The following is a 19,380-nucleotide window of genomic DNA, read 5'->3' as shown; positions in this document are numbered from 1 at the left end:
CAAATTACACTTCTTTAAACATGACTCTGTTCTAATGGCTCATGTCATAGCCGTAGTAGTTTGAAAAAAACCTTTTTTAAAAATGCTAGCAGCTAAAACCGAGGTTTGGTAAAATATTACCATCAAGCTGTAAAACTGCTGCTAGAAAGGACTGTTTTTCAATAACATGAGAACAGATGCAGCATCAGATGACGCATCGTATAACAGGTCATTTTATAAAAGGATTTTTACTGAAGGCACATTTGCTATCTAAAAGTCCACCAAGTAAAATTCCCGTTATATTAAATAAAGCCCGATACACTCCCGGGCAAAAATCGATAGAAAAATAAGCCTCAAAATAGCAACATATGAAGCTTTTAATAGCTGGAACAACAGCTGGTCTCGAAATGATCAAGAATTTAGTTAATATTTAAAGTAAGTTATTATGGAATGGATTTTCCTGTCAATTTTTCTTGAAAAACGTGAACCCAAATACAGTTCACTTTGGCCCAAATAAACAACCGAACATTAGTGTTAATGTCATTAACAGCTTCATATTTTGCCTTTTTTTTCTCAGGATTCTACATCACTCAAATCTGATTATTCAGCAGCATCTCTCATTTCACACGAACAAAAAGAATCACAGAATGAAAAAGGACATACAGTACAGTCAGTTTCAGAAATATTAAATATTGTTTGAGGTGTATTTAATAAAACCAGAAAATATTTTATTGCATTTAAAACCATTTTGAAGAAAATTAAAGATCTTCAACTCAGACACAGAAAATGGGTTGTGAAAAGCTCAGCCTCAGTGTGTGTCCTGAGAGAGAGAGCGAGATGTCCCCGTATTGCATATACACCAGAAATGTGTGTTAAACTGCTTTCCAAAGTAATGAAATAAAATGAGATATGCATCAAACTTTTCTCATTTTTTTTTTAAAATCATTTTGAGTTGTGGTTGAAAGGGTTTTCTAAAGCCTGGTCAGGATCCTCAAACTCTGAATAAACATCTTCAGCAGTTCTGATGTATTTACGTTGATAAGCTAGCTTTCTGGCGTTCTTCACAGATTGACTTCGTGCTCTCCTGCCATCATGACAGTAAAGAAAGCTTGCTCACACACCTTGTCTGTTGGATCTGAAGGACTCCTGGAGCAAATCTGATCTTTGGAAAATAGTGGTGGGAATTTACACTCCCAAAATCCAACTTATCAAACATAAATACATCAAAGGTCCTGATCCAATAATAAAAAAATCCCTCATCCCTGAATACATCTCACAAATAATACACAAAACACTTTAACATTTACAAAAACTTTCACAATTGGAAGAAAAGTAAATGCATTTCTTCTTCTTTTTCTTTGCAGACTTCGGAAAGCAGTTTGTCTGCGGTGTTCATTTCTTAGTTGAGTTCTATGCAATACAAGGAAAGATCTCTCTCTTAGTACAAACACTGAGGCTGAGCTTTTCCGAGAATATTTTCTGTGCCTGAGGTGAAGATTTCTCAATTTCTTTAAAACATTTTTAAATATAATAAAAAAGATTTTTCTGGTTGTTATTATTAAATACCACTGCAACATACAGGTTTAGAATCAGATCAAATACAAAAAAATAAGCCATTAAAGAGCAGTAAAATACCACAATTACACTCTACTGAGAAGCCCAAATGGGTTTGAATGAAGAAATTAGAAAGTTTGAACTTTTTTAACTCGGTGTTTTAACTGTTCTCTTTATCAGAACCCAAAACTTTAAAGAAGCACCTTAATAATGTCTTGTAAAAGCCTGATCACACTGCCAACATAAGCTGCTAATCAACTAATAAGGAGATTTTGAAAGTATTCAACATCCTGAAAGTGCACACAGGAAAGCTCAACCCACACCACCTGGAGCTGTGTTGCTGATAACTTTAGGCTTTATGAGAGGTAAGTACACTTCAAGGCTCTTCTCTATTCTGACCGAGGTGGTGGAATGAACTTCTCCTAGATGTTTGAACAGAGGAGTCCCTGACCATCTTCAAGCGACGGTTGAAGACCTTCATCTTCCTGAAACACTTAAATTAGCACTTTCTTTGTAGAATTCAAGAGTTATATTTATATTAAGTTTGTAATCTTGTGTTCAGTGTAGATTTATTCATTACTGAAGACTCAGAGCAGTTTTGTACGTCGCTCTGGATAAGGGCGTCTGCTACATGCTGCAAATGTAAATGCTTTAGTTTATTACATAATATTTTCTCGGTAAACCGAGGCGTCACTCAGGGCTTTTCTCAGGGTTTAAACCGACAAATGTGCAGCGCATTGTGGGAAAATCTCAGGCAACCATCAGGGTGTCACGCTATAACACTTAATTATGTGCTCTAGCATTTTTGCAGCTCGCCCTAAAGTGGCTAATGTGCCTTACAGTGGCTATCGGTAGCTAGCGGTGAATCCTGGAGTTTGTAATTAAAGCTTCAGATCCGGAATTTTTTTTTTTCCAGATTCTTCAACGTCACAGATTGCAAGTGCATAATAAATAAATACACAACGGAAATGAATTGTGTGTTCACAATGTTATGACACATCATAATGAATATTCTAATATTATTATAATTATATTATTAATAGAAAGCAACACTAATTGTGCAAATAAGTTCTAAGTCTCGGCACCGCGCTACAGATGAAAACTTCTCACTGCTATTAAACCCCGAGATCGATTTTAATCCCTAATATTTAGTCCCCGAACAGTGAAGCGGGTTTCAGGCTCCGACCCGGTCGCTCTCAAAGCCCGGAGCCAAGACTCGCGATCTCATCCAGCAGGAAGTCCACGTCCTGCTTCAGCGTGGCCGGGTTGGAGAAAACACAGCGGAAGAAGTTGGGCTTTTCTCCAAGAGGCTGGTAGCCGATCATGGCCGTGCCCTTCTCCATCAGCTTGGCTTTGATCTTTGGAGTGATCTGAAAAAAAAAAAAAAACACGTAACTTTATTACCATGAATAAAAAACACGTGTAGTTGAGTAGGTTCCTGTAACAGCACTTCATGAGATGTTTTATTCCTTTATACCTGGGAACAATTCAAACTTTTATCCGTTTATAGTTACACAAACAAGTTCCTGTTCTCACTGATGCTACAGCAGCTGTAAACAGTCGCTCCCTCACCAGCTGCTCTTTATTTCTCTCTGACTCTGGAGTCTCCTTCCATCATTCTGTAATAAACATCTCTATATAGAAAACACCATGTTTTTTTGTTGTTGTTTATCTTTAATGAATAACACTACAATTAAAGACGAGTTCAGTCTCAGGTCGCAATAAAAACATTGAAAACAAGAGCATTAAAATAGAACCATAAACTTCTGTTACAGGAAATCAAACCAATCAGATTCAGGAGTTCAGCAGATGTGTGTTGTGTATTAAATGGCGGACGTAGTGGTTGTGTTACAGACACGTGTTCGGGTGACATGTAATGCATGGATGGAGCCGTATTATTGATCAGTATAGTTGTTGTGGAGGTGAGATGTGTGAGGAGATGGTGGTGTGAGGAGATGGTGGTGTGATATGGTGCTCATTAGCATGTGTGTGGGAACACGGTCGCTATCGCTACATCTGTTTTATGCGACTGTCAGCTGGCAAACAGGTTTTATGACTTCCTATTATTTTGTGCAGTCTGGGATAACAGGTTGAATGAGTCCATTGTTTTCTCACCGAATGAAGTTCTCTGTCTCTGTCAGGGCCTGTGGACATGTTCCTCACTCGGCTTGGCATGTACCAGAAGCACACGTTACTGTGTTCAGGCTAAAGAGAGAGAAGAGAAAAGGTAGCATCAGCCCACGTTTGTATACATGACATCATGACCTCATGACCTGCTGAGATGAACAAACTCTTTTTAGTCTGGAAAAATAATCCCTGGTCACTTACTTTGCTTTGGAAGACCAACTGAAAATCTTGTCTGCTCTTCAGCTTGTAGTAAAGATACTCAGCGTTCTCCAGGCAGTGGTTGATCTGCGATTCGAAACCTTCTGAACCCTGCAAAGGGTTTGATCAATATTTCATACACTATATGAGCTTTTTGATCATCACATTCCACATTTAGTCCCAATTTGCTCTTCTAATTCCCCCCACTCTTCTGGGAAGATGTTTCTAGGTTTTCGTGTGTGCTTTGTGTTCATCAGCTACAAGTGTGTTAGTAAAGTCAGGTAGTGATGTAGGTGAGAAGGTGAGGAGGTTCCTGGGGTGCAGTCAGCTTTCACATTCATCCCAAAGATGTTTAATAGGTTTGGAGCTCTAAAGCAGGAGATCTTCCACATCGTCCAACCCATGGAAAGCAGATGTTAATGGGACTTGTGCACAGGGACATTGTCATGCTGGAACAGGTTTTGGGTCTCCAAGTTCAAGTGAACGCATATTTTTACTACACAGCATCCAAAGACGTCCTGTACAATTGTGTTTCTTCTGCTTTGTGGTAACAGTTTGGAGAAGAACCACATATGGCAGGAAAGATCAGGTGTCCCAATACTTTTGCCCATACGGTGTGTTTTATAAGGCCTTTAATTTTTCGCCCATTCACTTTTACATGCTTACACGTTTGCACACGTCTTCTGTCTGGACGTCGTGTTCTTTTTCTTCTACTGTGTATTGAATGAATATTAATCACAACTCGTCTCATTGTATGATCGCCCATGTTCCTGCTGCTTTCACTGCTGGGCTTCTGTATATAAAACAAATTACTGAGAAAATTGTGGTGTGTGTGTGTGTGTGTGTGTGTGTGTGTGTGTGTGTGTGTGTGTGTGTGTGTGTTTGCGTGCCGGCATATTAATAGCAAATAAAAAAACATGCCCCAGGACAGTACAACTCGTGTATGACAAACACACAACTTTCCACTTTTTGTTCAGATTATTAAAGTTTTCCGTCCTAAAATCCAGAACATCTGACTGGTAGTCCTGAAAGCGTGTCAGCATCTTCTGTGATTCACGCCGGATCTCAGCTTCATCCTCGGGAAGAAGTGAGATCATGTGGATTTTACTCTGACAATCATCATCATCGATTTGCTGAACGTTTTTGAGCTCGTTGAAGGTCTTCCTGATCTCCAGTGATGTTCTTCCGCTCTTGAAGCTCTTGAAACTTGCCGTCAGTGAAGAAATCGCAGACGTGGGAACACGTGGGTCAGAACAGCACCAGTTACACCAGTAGTCTCCTGTTTTGATAGAACCTCGTACAGGATATGGACGTCTGGGCTTTTCAGCCATATGCAGTTCTTCCCCAAATAAAGGAATTAAACATTTTAATTAATTCAGTTTATTTCTATAAAAGATGTTTGTTGAAATCACAATACAAATAAGATAGAAGTGAATTTCTGCATCCTGGGTTTCTGATCCTTGTTTTTCATAAATTCTTTGCATCCTGAACTTCTCTAGTGACTTTGATCTTCCGTTTATTTTCAAGTCAAATTTTTTGTCTTTTCTCTGTTGTTCCTGTTTGTGAACCCGACCTTTCTCTGACCTTCACACGCATGACGTGACCTGAAACAGGCGATAAATAATGCAGGATAAAATCATCCTGAACATCTTCAGCTTAATATTTACTAATAAAATGTGGGTTTTTTGGGTTTAAGCTTCTATTGTTCTGTTTTCACTCTGGGTAAGTATCTTTACATTACCCACAATGCACTTGGCTACCTGTATTATTTGTACCTAATGGAAGCAAAGTCAGACGTTTTTCATGCTAACACAGCTATTAACACCATCACGCTAATCCCCTTGTAGATCGCTAACTAGTCGAGTCAGGTGTGTACGTTTACAGCATCCTGGAACATTGAGTCAAATGCTTGAACTTCTACAGAACATCAGAGTTCTCATTACGGTGATGATGAACATGACTGGAGAAGGAGAACTGTGGGAGTTGATCTTGTTATTCAGAGCTAAAAACAGATTGTTGACAGTTAAGAGATTAGCATTGTTTATTCCGTAACACATGTATTGATACTGTAGACAGGTTTAATGCCCTCTGGAACCTCCACATCTCACACTTATTGAATTTAAAAGGTATTTAGGACCTGGTTGTGAATAATTCAAGGTCAGGTTAAGATAAAAGCAACTCTCAGCTCTTTTCGACTTGCTGCCAGACGCCGTTGTTGTTTTTTTTACGTTGTGGATTTGTGGATTTAAGCCGCGGATGATTTGCATACATTAGTATAATCAATGCTTTGCAAACCAAATATGTAAATTGCATATGTTTATTTTCTCGAACAGTAAATTCATGGTCTGTGGAGCATAAAGCCAACTAGCTACGAGCTTGTGTTAATAAGCAGGTCCTTAGAAGGTGATTATTACGTGTTTAGGGAAATGCACAATACGGACACCAGTATCAGGAATCCTGACTTTTCCAGCCATATGAGATTCTTCACATTCTTATCTCTGAATGTAGGAGCAGGAAATTTCCCTTCACTTGAACTAGGAGACCAAAACCTGTTCCAGCATGACAATGATCCTATACACAAAGCCAGCTCCATCAAGATCTGCTTTCCATGGAATGGAGTGGAAGATCTCCTGCTATAGAGCTCCAACACTATTGAGGATGAATGTGAACACTGACTGCCCCACAGATCTCCTCACCTTCTCACCGACATCACTACCTGACTTTACTAACACCCTCATGGCTGAATGAATCTCCTTAAAATCTAGTGGAACATCTTCCCAGAAGAGTGGAGGTTATTATATCAGGAAAAGCTCATCTCATAATAATCTATTAGATCTCTGCTTTCTTCTTCTTTGATATGAAACAACATAAAAACAAACTTGATTTGAAATATGTTTTTTTTTTTCTCAGTATAATTTTTTCCAGAGAAAAAAAAATTTCAACTTTGATGTACCTTAGCCTTCCACATGAGCCAGAGCTTGAAGACGTCCACGTGCCTCCCACACTGGATGGTCTTGTCTCCGGTGTCGTAAGACATGTCGTACGGCTTGTCGCTTTGGAAGAGATACTCGGCACATTGCTTATTACAAGCCTCCAGCAGACCCTGCCATCAGCACACGGCTCCATCAATCATCTCATTCAAGGTGTGCTTCAGGAAAAAAACTCAACAACCTGAGTCGACTGACCTTCTGCCGCACCAGAATGGTGGAACATTGCAGCGGGGCACCCATCATCTTGTGAGGGTTCCAGGTGACAGAAGAAGCTCTGAGAGAAGAGAGAGAGGAATCTGTCAGTGAGCTGGCAAAAGAAATAAGCTTTTACATTTCCTGAAGAAAATTAGACAACAGGGACACTTCGTTTCTCCTTATTCTATTCTTTTTAATAAAGGAGTCTCAGTGAATCTTCTGCCATTCATCTACTTTTTATTTTTATATCAAAACAAGCGCAAATCATTTCCTGAGCACCTTCTCCATCTCCACCGAGACTGAATACATTACAGATGCTTTTGAAATTAAAATCTGATTGGTTGCTCCGTTAAGGATTTTGATTGATGACAGTGTTTAGTTCCATCTTTATTTCTCCTCCGCATTTTTAACACTTTTTATCCATTATTTTGTATTTGATATTCAGAGCGTATAAAATCTGATTCAGGGGGACGTGGATGAAATCAGGCGAGATCTTCTGCTATAATTTCATGCCCCATTTTGTCTCTGGCTCGACATTTTACATCAGCCAAAATATGGATTGAAGATTGAGAGCGAGAAAAAAAGAGCGAAAGAGAAAACCATTAGAATGGTAATGATGTCCCTCAGAGATTCATATACATTCTTCATCTCCATTTTTTATTTTAGTGCTGAAGCTGCTTCTAAATTCTTCATAGAACATGTCCTACACACACACACACACACACACACACACACACACACACACACACACACACACACACACACACACACACATTTATATTTTCTATTAGAAGGTCAAAGCCTTTTCCCTTTTTTCTCTTTCATACAGTGAATAAGATAAAGCTCGTTCCTTGAATCAGAAAAATCTGAAGAAAAAAAGAAATAGACCCAGGAGCTCCCAGACCTTCCTGATTCTTTTTACATGGAGAGCGCAGGAGCATTTACATTTAGAGCACAGGTAAATTTGCAGTAAGAGGCAGCTGTGCTGAAGATGATACACGACTCTTGTCTGTATGTGTGTTAGAACCGAGGAGACGTTTGTAATTCAGAGAATCCTGATTTCTGTAGTAGATCCTCTGTAGCATCCAGAACAAGTACTTCCGTAATACTGTGCACTGATCAGACATAACATTATGACTTTATAACTTTATGACTTTATAACATTCTGAGTGGTGAAGTGAAGAACACTGATGATCTTCATCATGGCTCCTGTTAGTGGGTGGATTTGTTTATCAGGCAGCAGGTGAACATTTTGTGCTCAAAGTTGATGTTAGAAGCAGGAAAAATGGGCGTAAGGATTTTGAGCGAGTTTGACAAGTTGTGACGTCTAGACGTCTGGGTCAGAGCATCTCCAAAACTGCAGCTCTTGTGGGATGTTCCCGGTCTGCAGCGGGCAGAATCTATCAAAAGTGCTCCAAGAAAGGAACAGTGGTGAACCAGCGACAGGGTCATGGGGGACGAGGATTATTGATGGCTGGTCCGTGTGGATGATTCAACAGACGAGCTCCTGTAGCTCAAACTCCTGAAGAAGTTCATGCTGTTAAACATCTGATTTTGAGTGTTTTTCCTTCACTCTTCTGTGAAAGCTCTCCATTACATTTTGTAGCATAGCTGTGGGGATCATTTGAGTGCAAGAGCAAACATTATCACCCCAAATGTGCTCAGTGAGGTTGCTTTGTGTACATCATCATCATGCTGGAACAATGTTTGGGAATTTAGTTCCAGTGGAAGGAAACTGTATATTTATCGATGTTCTACACACTTGTGTGGTTTCAGCTTTGTGGTAAGAGAAAGAACCACATATCAGTGTGAAGGTCAGGGCTTTACATACTTATGGCTTTATATTATATACATTCAATCTGTAATGTACAAAAAGTACCAAATGTGAATTTAAAGACTTGAAAGAGAAACTTTGAACTGGATAAAGATTCTAAAATCTGAGGTCTAAATGGAACACTGGGAACTCTGGAGATCCAGGATCTGTGAGTGGGAGGTTCAACTTTCAGATATAGAACAAGGACCAAAGACCAACATCATTCAGAACATGAACGTGCGGTGATGAATTTACAGTGTTCATTTGTACCACTGTATCTTCATAAATAGGTATTAAATATATAATGAACGGTTCTTCTGTTCCTGTAGTCCTGCAGTACAAACCTCTGGATGATGATGATTCAATCCTACATATTTTACTGTAAAAGACATTTTTTGTTAATGTTAATAAATAAAGGGGATTTACCTAAAGTAGGTAAACGTTCTTACTTCTCAATTCCCTGCAGTCTGATCTTGTGCTTCTTGGACAGCAGTAATCCTCCTCCCCATGCGGCCTGTCAGAGAGAAATGCTGCTGTGATAAACATCAACGTTTCACACCTTCACGATTCTGTTCTTCAGTACGTATAGAGAAAGCAGAGATCAGGTAAATACATCGATATGCATCCACAAGTTCCATTTTTCACAGATGTTTGCGACGTCCGTGAACGGATCGAAGGCCCCGTAGACCGTAGTTCCTGCTGTAGCGTTCACGTAGAACGGAACCAAACCCTGTGGAGACAGATCAGGGTTCAACACCTCACTTTTACTCCTCATTTATCCTGCAGTTCAGTAAGAATAATATTACGAGGTGCTAGCAAAAGGTTTTGAGTCTAGTTTTGTAACACGCCAACAGATGGCAGCACGAGGCTGCATGCACAGTCACAGGGAGCACCAAACTTCATAAATTAGTGTGCCTAAATACATCATCTTGTGAACATTGGGAGCCGTGCAACTGGTGCTGTTCTGACCACGTGCGCACCATGTCACCGAGCTCCTCCTCACACGCGAGCTTCTTATTGGAAACAACATGATTTTACTTCTGCCCCACACTACTCGCCAGATCCAGCTCCTGCAGACTTCACCCTCTTCCTGAAGATGAAGATCCAGGATGGCGTTTTGACACTGTTGTGGAGATCCGGTGCAAAGTGCAGAAGAAGCTCGACACGTTTTTAAAAGAAGACGTCCAGGACATGTCCCAGAAGAACGCTGGGAGCTGTATTGCGGTGCAAGGGGACTATTTTGAGGTGATGGTGTGGAAACGATCAATAAAAAAAGATAGATAAAGAACTTTCTTGTGAACAGAGCGAGTCTCCAGACGTTTTGATGCCACCTCGTGTAACTTAATAACACTGTACATGTCTTGGTCTCAAAGCTGAATAAATGTTTAAAATAGAACACTGTTCTGTGCATCATAAGTGTTTCTTGTCTTCTTTCTTTGTTTTGTAATATTTTTCTCTGAAATATCTCCTGATGATTGTTAGCCATATTAGCATGTGTGACCCACCTTAGCTTTTGCTGCCATGATGCTGGATTCCAGTTCTGCTGGAATCATTTTGCCCCTTACAAACAGACATAAGCAGTGTAGCATTAGCATTTACCATCTCGCTCCAAGTCCAAGCACAGAAAATCACAGGTTCTCCTCTGATGCTTACCTTTCATCACAATTCACCGCGATGACGCTGTCTGTGCCGATCCCGAGAACCGCTGCTGATTTCTTGATCGAATAATGACTCTAACAGCGGAAAGAAGAAATGAGGCAGAACATGATCAGTGTCTTCATCAGATACTTCCACATCAGCATACATCAACAAATGCAGCCTAATGTAGAACAGCACAAGAGAACAGAACAGAACAGCATGATCGTGCATTTAAATACAGCGTCATCATTAAATACTGCAGCGAGACGTGAGAATTTACTTCCAATAAACAGATTCACAGAGAACAGAAGTGAATATCAAAGTGACCAGAACATTAAACAGGAAATAAAATCGGTATATTATATAAAACAGTATATATATATATATATATATTCACTTACTTACAACACTATCACTTTATAAAGTTAAACATTAAAATAAAATAGAATATGATGAAATAGAATAAAGATCAGGACAGACTGAAACAGAGGAGAACAGAACAGGACTGTAGAATAAAATAAAACTATAATATAATAATAATATTATCATGGGAGCGACGTCCAAACAGCCAATCAGATTGCATTGTCTTTTAACTGTTGGAAACACTGTGGTCTGGAGGAACGTTGTTTCGTTTCACTGTGTACTGAATTGATAAATCAGCGTGTAGCAGTGCAGCGACTGATCATTAGAACGTTGTACTGTATAATACATTATTGTAAAGGTTTGCTGTAGAGAGGAGAAGAGCAGGAGCGATGCACTTCATCTGCTCTGAGGTCTGAGGTCCGGCTGGACGTCTGATTTAATAACATTAAGTGAAGAAGAAGCTCAGCGGCCTGGCGAGACTAATGTTAGGCAAACATTCATTAGTGAAGCATTTATAAAGGCACAGCAAAGTAAGTAATGAGAGCGAGTAGGAGTGAGAGAGAGAGAGAGAGAGAGAGAGAGAGAGAGAGAGAGAGAGAGAGAGATGGAATACAACAGATAAAGTCAGAAAAAAAGAGTTCATCCACCACCACAAACTATTCTACACTCTAGAGTTTAATATAATATAATATAATATAATATAATATAATATAATATGGTTAAAATAGAACAATAAAATTAATTAGAATATTAAAAACAAACCAATAGAATTTAAAATAATTAGACAGAAAACAGAATGTCTTAAAATATAAAAATTAAAATTAAAATTAAAATAGAATTAAAAGAAAATAGACTAGAACAAAAAAATAACTTATAATGGATCAATATAATGCGAAATAAACCCACAAAAATACAATAGAATAAAACAATATAGCATCAAATAGAAAATACAAATAAATGCATATGGAACAGTAGAATAGAATAGAACAATAAAGTAGAATTGAATAGTTAAGATTTTGTAGAATGTTCTGTAGTAGACAGAACCAATAAGTAAAAGGAGTATAATATAATAATAATAATAATAATAATAATAATAATAATAATAACAATAATATTAATAATAATAATAAATGAATATTTATATTTGAAATATAAAAAAGAGTGTAGAGTAAACTAAAAGAGAAGGAAACAGAGGTGTGTACTTACATGTGTGGAGGTGAAGAGGGCGAGGCGAGGTAACGCCTGCATGCCTTCAGTCTTCACCTTTGGGAAGTAGTGATAACGGGCCAGTAGGATGCTGTAGAGATTTGAAATTGTTCCACCTGAGAAACAACAAGAGAAACGTATATTTTCAGTAATAGAATATAAACTATGTGATGTCGTTTTTTTTTCTCATTTATAAATGATCTCCTGTGATGTTACCTGGGCAGAAGATTCCATCTCCTTCCTCTTCAGACCAACCGATGATGGACTGCATTTTCTTCAGAATGACTTCCTCCATCAGAATAAACACAGGAGCAACCTCAAAGGTGAAGCTGTAACACACACACACACACACACACACACACACACACACACACACACACACACACACACACACAGTCATATATTTCAGACAGATGTACGATAAAAGACAGCAGGTTATGGAAATCTTTAGTAGATGAAACTTCACGAGACTATAATTTTCTAGGTCCTACATTCACACACCTTTATACAATAATCCAAACACCTGAAATTCCAAAGAAAGAATATTCCCAAGATTCTCTATTCTTAAGGTCCTAAATTCTCAAGAACATTTCAACGCTTCTACATTCCAAAACCCCAATACTCCCAAGACTCGATGTTCCCCTGGACTCGATATTCTTTACATTACCAAGACTTTATATTTCCAAGACTCTTTGTGCCCAAAAATCTATATTTCAGAAGTGTATGTTTTCAGGACCTGAATGAAATCTGATCAGTTTCTCTGAAGGCTTTTTAGCACCTTGTACCTGTTTCTTCCACAGTTTTAATGCTTTTCACAAATAGGAACATTTTCAGTTTGGAGAATCATTAACGCTAATCCTGTTATTACTATATGCTTGAAATCGTACATGTTTGTGTTTGCAGTAGAAGTGAGCCATTCTCCTGCGAGTCCAATGATGTCCAGTCCACTTGAGAGCTGGTTGAGGAATCGTGGGTGAGCTGAAGGTTAAAAACATACAGGAACTCAGGACAGGTACGAGTATATTGAGCACGATATGGAATCTACAAAAGAGAGGTTCAGCATCATGCACTGCACGTGTATAAACCTGTTTTAACTCCATATTTTAACGTGTTCCTGCAGTCAACCAACAGCTGCTCGAGATTGTCTGGTTTCTCTGGCAGCTCCAGGCTGAAGCCTTCCAGTCCTTCCTTCAACTGGTGTGGATGGTGGAAGTCCAGCACTTTGGAGCTGCGATTCATAGACTTGCGGATGTACACCAGAAGGATGTTTAGCAGCTCCTGGAGGAAATGTTTGGTCAGCTCCTCACCGTTCCCAGCAGGAAGGAGATCTAAGTGAAGGATCGAGAATGTTCATTTCCACATTCTGCTAAGTTGGTGGTATTTAAACACAAAGACCAAAGCTATCGTTCATCACACTATGAAATATAATGTGAACCCTGTGGAGGAACAAACGTTTTGGGATTCACAACCATGCTGTTTGTTTTTCTACTTAAAGCTGCTGTAGTAAAACTAATCACCCCCTGCTGACGAATCAGAATCTGGAATTCAACTGTGCTGTGAGATAAATGAAAATAACCTTTATGATAATGATCATGATATTAATCAGAAGCTGGAACAGAAAACTGAGGTCCTGAACTGGTTCTAAAACATTATCAGAGTTTGAGGAACAGAAAATGATGACAAAATGTCTGAATGTTTCTGCTCACTGAAGTGTTGGTGAGGAAACCTGCTCTTCAGTCATTAGGACCTTAATCTATTCAGCCTGGAGCTTCACCGGTTCTCCTGAAGGTCAAGCCACTCCCTGTTATATAAACACTGTAACATCAGACTAATAAAAAGACCTTGTGATGGATGTGTACACACTGCATGGAGACACCAGGGAGTGTCCTGATGTTTAGTGCACTCGGAGAATAAGGTACTTAAATAGCCTTTTGCTTGTCACGCTGGTGGTTTTGTTCATTGTTCATCTCTCTTTCATCTGGCAAAGTGAACAAAGTGTGTTTTTAAACTCTCTTCAGTCATCTTATGTACACTACACCTAAACACACACTTCACCTCCTCAGTGAAGGACCTTAAACACGGCGCAACAGAGAGGACCACGTACCCCACTGAGAACATAGAACTGAGTAGAACACGTGACCCGGGGAACAAGAACTGATGAAGTCCGGCAGAAGATGCTACCGTGTGCCTCCTAAACCTCTCTGCACCTGAGTAAAGGAGGCGTGGCCTATGTTTTGGCAGTCCTTGGTACAGGAGGTGTGACACTGATCTGTCATAGATAATAAAGAACACATCTGTATTAACACTGCTTCTGACTGACAGTATGTGCTTGTCATTTATAAAGGAAGAGGTGTGGCCTATGTGCCTGTCAGTCATCGAGAACTAGGAGTGGCCTACGTGCTTGTCGCTTATTGTTAAGTGGGTGTGGCCTATGAGCCTGTCAGTCCCAATGAAACCGTTGTTTATTTTGCATCTCGATAAATTCTCAGCGATACGATACGTTAAATATTCGTATGAAGCAGCTGCCAATGTGATCAGATTCCCTCATTGCGATGCAGTGAGATCCGATTTCACTTCGATTCAACACGACGCGATCCATTGGAAAAATCTGATGTTCTGCATTTCAGTATGGTACAGAAAGTTCGCTTTTTATTCCTTTAGTTCAGACTGACAGAAAATCACCAATTTACTTTATTTACTTTATTAAGTGTCTTCGGACTTCTAACTCGTGGCCCTTTTAAAAACCGGCCTTTCATGGTCTCTGGGTTTGGTATTCATGTAGCTTTGGTTCATCTCAGGTCCCATCTCAGGTTCATTCCAGGTTCTAAACCTGTCAGTCCCATACAGAGAGGTGTGGTCAGTTCAGGTGAAGTGGTATTTTGTTTTCTTACATTCGTTTTCTACGTTCGTAATCCTTTACATATCCAAATACAAGTTTACCTCAGTTCAGGATAAAACCTCCATATTTTTTATGATTCTTCTTCTAAAATGAGGTCACAAATAAAATATTTGACTCTTTATCTGATGTTATTTCATGCCCAGAGATAAAAATCTCATTAAGCATTCATTTAACAGGTTTTTTGTTCTTCACGAGGCTTCAGCTGAAGTTCAAACAGAACAGGTTTGAGTAGATCAGGGCGTCACAGATATTCATGTTGTTTGTCTTTTCTATTTACTTTTTTATTTAAGACTCTATTTGATGTCATGATGCTCTGTAATAAAGCTTCAATGGCAACAGCTGATTGTGAGATCTTGGGAAGTTTCTAAGAGCAAATCCACTCCATCTGATATCTTTATCACTGATTACACAAACGATCAGAACGTGACTGAATTATTCAAAGATTTGTTTTTGCAACAAATGGCTTTTAAACATGTCAGACAGGATGAAGGTTAATTCAGGGTAATTCAGGTGTGTAATATTAAGCCGATAACAAATGATCAAATTTCACATCAGTGTGAACAAACAAATGTCGGTCCTGCTGAATAAACTGACGAGTCAGCAGATCAGGGCTTTTTAAATTCTGGTCACAGAAGTAATTTTACAAATGTACCATTTTCCCATTACACTGACAACTGGTTAATGAATGAACTCAAATCTTCTGATTCTATGCCAATTTTTGTGCTGGAACATCAAAAGAACATCTACCATGTGAGAAACACAGTGAAAAAAGAGAGGGAAAATCCTGACAGATGTGTGTTCGGAGGTGACGGTTGAACCAGTGAATGAGGATGAAGGAAGATATTTTCATGTTGTTCATGGTGACATCTCTTACCTTTGCCGTGGACGATGCTGAAGTCATTGGCGCTGCAGCCTCCGTCACCCTGCTCTGTGCTTTTGAAGGGATCTCCATCCTGCTTGCTCCAGCTCAGGAGTTCACTCATATCCCGTCTGATTTCCATCTGCCTGAAACAGCAGCACAGTATATACAGTTAAAGACTCTGCATTGTGTCCTGATCTCCTGGTTTTACCAGCACAAGAACTTGATCCGTCAGATGAGTCATAAACGAGCGATGATTCCAAAAATTGTAAAACAATAATAAACAAAAGGTTGTCTGCTAAATTCCACACGTCAATGTACATTTAAAGCTTTTCACTTTCTGTTTGTCTTCCTGTTGCACAAACACTAATAAATTCTTCCCAATTCATTGTTTTTTTCACAGTTTTTTCACTGCACTTGCGATTAAAATCAGCATTCCACAGTCGAGCAAACAGCAAATGGAATGTACATAAAGTGTATAAAGAAAACATTGTGTTGTTAAACAATCAGTGTGCGTTTGAAATAAAATGAATATAGAAAGAGACTCGGGACTTCGCCCTGCTGAAATATTTACACTTCTGCTCTTCAGACTGGTGTTTCTCCGCTCTGTCTCAGGAGCTTCCCCTCCCCCAGCTCTCACTATTATAGTTCATGTTTGCAGTTTTCTTGCTGGTTTCACAGTTTAACAAAGATTATGTGGATTATATTAATTAAAGCACCTCGATGAGCTTTAATTAAAATCCCAGACGATTTAAAATGTGGAAAAAAATCACGAAAAAAAAAAAAAAAAAAAACGACAACAAAACCAATATTAAATATGGAAAAAGATCCATTAAGAAAGAAAATCGCTAAACTGTAAGAGATTTCTCAGAAAAAGTGGATGTGAGATTTTTTCGACGTTGTTATTGACATATGAAGAAAAGAAATAACAGCCGACTCTCCATTTTTCCTAAAACGGAATCCTTCACTCTAAGGATCAATGGGAAACTTGACTCCTGCTATGGAACGTGTGATTGAAGTCAAACCTGTTTTTTGAAACTCTACTCAGCGTGGCCTTCAGAAACCCGCATATTTACTCGATCGATTTGGTATTCATGTCCAACTCTGAGCGGTGAGAGGAAACTGAACAAAGGCTTTGAGAAAAGCACTTCTGAAAGGCCTGAGGTTTTGGTCATGAACACAAGGAACTACTTTAAGTGAAAGATAATGAACGTGGGGGGGTGGAGAGGGGATTGATGGGGGATTGGGGCAGTTGGGGAATAAGAGAAATAATGGTGAGCAAATGATTACTGTAATTTTCCATAATAAAAGAGAGAAGTCTGGAATGTTCCCTGGTTCCTTCAGGTTGTGAAGGTTGGCTCAAACCCTGTGATTTCAATTCATCATTTCTTTTTCGCTAATCGTTTTCTGCTTTGGGAAAAATCCTGTAAATATCCTGGGGTCTAGGCGGAACACACCCCGGATAGATAGAAAGCCCAAAACATCACACGATGCCGTTCACACGCTCTTTCACGCCTTGAGGCAATGCCGAGTTGCGTATTCATGTAGAAACATGTATTTTGGGAGGGAAACCAGACGAGGACACGGGGAGAAACCTGAGCTCAGTAGCGAACTGAGGAACTCTGGGAGCTTTCCAACATTCAACATTATAAAACTGAGTTTCCAATAAGAAGCATAAATATACTTTTTGTAGTTTGTCGAATCAAATTAACAATCAGTGTTAATTAAATATTGATTACATTAAACTCAAGAACCATGAAGATGAATTTGGACCGTAAACATAAACATTCTGCTGCAGAACAGTTTTACACTCGAATCTCCATCAGTGAACAAAACATAACATAATTATACCATCTCATACCTCTGATTGATTTAATTTAAAGTTTGTATTCACAATCTATTTCATTCTGTATGGATCATTTCCAATTATAACACTGCTGTACAAGAAAATATGCACTGAATTAAATTGAACTGAATTGTACGTTTCACGTCAACTCTTACAGCAATATTTGGCATCATACACAATACAGCACCAATATCATCATAAACTGTCCTTATAATTCCCTCTAATAAAGCAAGCACATGAAATAATCTGTCTGTTTTACTGTTAATCAAATTCTCCTGAATTGAACATATATTCAGGAACCATTAACGTAACCACGATAAATTAATAATCCTCAAACTCATAACACGAATCCGAGATGAAATTTTCCACACATTCATTTCAGTGTCACTTCAATCCTCAAATACCATCCACTCCATCTTCATCAAAAAAATCAAGCTTTCTGAATCTAAAGCTGAACCCAGGCTGTGCATGAGCATGTCTGGTTATAACACAAGTAAAGAGTTTATTTAGTTCTGAAAGATGAAAGTTTATAAGCATTACAGCGAGAACTCACCGTACGAGCAGGAAATGTTTAAACCCTTTCCAGAGGATTCAGAGTGAAAACATCAGTGTGTTTGCAAAGCAAAATGCACAGTGTTGCTCTTTTATCACCTATCCATCTGAAACCTAACCCTTCATTCAAAAGAACACACACACACACACACACACACACACACACACACACACACACACACACATAAAGGCGTGTCCTTTACCTGCTCTGTGATGATGACCTGAGGCTAAAGAGTAGTGCTGAGGGCGTGGAGTTTTTGCTTTTGTTTGTGTGTGTGTGTGTGTGTGTGTGTGTGTGTGTGTGTGTGTGTGTGTGTGTGTGTGTGTGTGTACACAAGCGAACCTTCCTCCTGCACACAAAAGCTTAATGAATCAAATCCATTTTTTCTCCTCAGTATCAGGCCCCTTGATACACGCCCCCCCCCCACACTTCATCACTTTACTCTCCAAACAGGTACAAGCAGCAGATGATTGCTGGAGATGTTTGTAAAAGTGACAGACGGAGAAAAAGAGAGGGAGGGAAGGAGTGAGAGAGGAGAGGAGATGAAACGAGACAGAGAGAGAGAGAGAGAGAGAGAGAGAGAGAGAGAGAGAGAGAGAGAGAGCATGATTATTACACTGTAACACTACTGAATTTTCTCTTCTGATGACTCAGGGCTGCTGACGTCTCATTATAGTTTCCATAGCAACAGATACAGACGGCTACATAACGATGGACGCTCGGCGTAAACATCGTTTACTAAGTCTTCAGAAACGTCACGTTTAAAGTAAGTAAGTAAGTAAAGCTCTGACTTTTTCAGCATCTTTACATCCTGAACACTGATGGAACAGTGAAGGACGGACATTAAGCATCGTCATGCACAGGGGGGTGAAGACCCGGTGACCAGAGCACCTGCCCCTCTGCCCACAGCAGCTGGGATGCCCCTCTCACCTACCTATGATGTGCATATTCTATAACTGGATCATTTGTGTTTACAAGTGTGTGTGTGTGTGTGTGTGTGTGTGTGTGTGTGTGTGTGTGTGTGTGTGTGTGGCTCCTCTGATCTGTTTATGCAAAGCGACGTGATTGTGATGGAGCAACTGCAGAACTCCAGCTCGGAGACTCTCCATCTCCATCTCCATCTCTCTCTCTCTCTCTCTCTCTCTCTCTCATTCTCTCTC

The 19,380-nt window shown here is 39.3% G+C and overlaps 1 protein-coding gene across 3 annotated transcripts in view; it reads right to left on the bottom strand.

Annotated features, from left to right (window-relative positions):
- Positions 1 to 208: 208 nt before the first annotated feature.
- The window catches only part of gad3 (glutamate decarboxylase 3), a 58,931-nt gene continuing 39,759 nt past the window's right edge, over positions 209 to 19,380 (bottom strand). Inside the window, exons 1-15 of one of the 3 annotated variants that reach the window (XM_083525816.1) lie at positions 18,221 to 18,360; positions 15,837 to 15,967; positions 13,149 to 13,391; positions 12,951 to 13,041; positions 12,280 to 12,392; positions 12,064 to 12,179; positions 10,510 to 10,589; positions 10,362 to 10,416; positions 9,470 to 9,586; positions 9,306 to 9,370; positions 7,044 to 7,122; positions 6,812 to 6,961; positions 3,862 to 3,969; positions 3,649 to 3,738; positions 209 to 2,903 (exon numbers count right to left, since the gene is read on the bottom strand). In XM_083525816.1, coding sequence (XP_083381942.1) covers positions 2,730 to 2,903; positions 3,649 to 3,738; positions 3,862 to 3,969; positions 6,812 to 6,961; positions 7,044 to 7,122; positions 9,306 to 9,370; positions 9,470 to 9,586; positions 10,362 to 10,416; positions 10,510 to 10,589; positions 12,064 to 12,179; positions 12,280 to 12,392; positions 12,951 to 13,041; positions 13,149 to 13,391; positions 15,837 to 15,963 — 1,608 coding nt within the window. In that variant the 5' untranslated portion in view covers positions 15,964 to 15,967; positions 18,221 to 18,360 and the 3' untranslated portion in view covers positions 209 to 2,729. Of the gene's footprint in view, positions 2,904 to 3,648; positions 3,739 to 3,861; positions 3,970 to 6,811; positions 6,962 to 7,043; positions 7,123 to 9,305; positions 9,371 to 9,469; positions 9,587 to 10,361; positions 10,417 to 10,509; positions 10,590 to 12,063; positions 12,180 to 12,279; positions 12,393 to 12,950; positions 13,042 to 13,148; positions 13,392 to 15,836; positions 16,023 to 18,220; positions 18,361 to 19,380 lie in introns of those variants that run through there. The other 2 variants (XM_083525815.1, XM_083525814.1) reach the window with 2 other exon arrangements.

This window comes from Silurus aristotelis (genome assembly GCF_946808225.1).
Source record: "Silurus aristotelis genome assembly, chromosome: 22".
Classification (NCBI taxonomy): domain Eukaryota; kingdom Metazoa; phylum Chordata; class Actinopteri; order Siluriformes; family Siluridae; genus Silurus; species Silurus aristotelis.
Note: the sequence above shows the minus strand (reverse complement) of the source record. Positions and strands in the feature narration are given on the sequence as shown.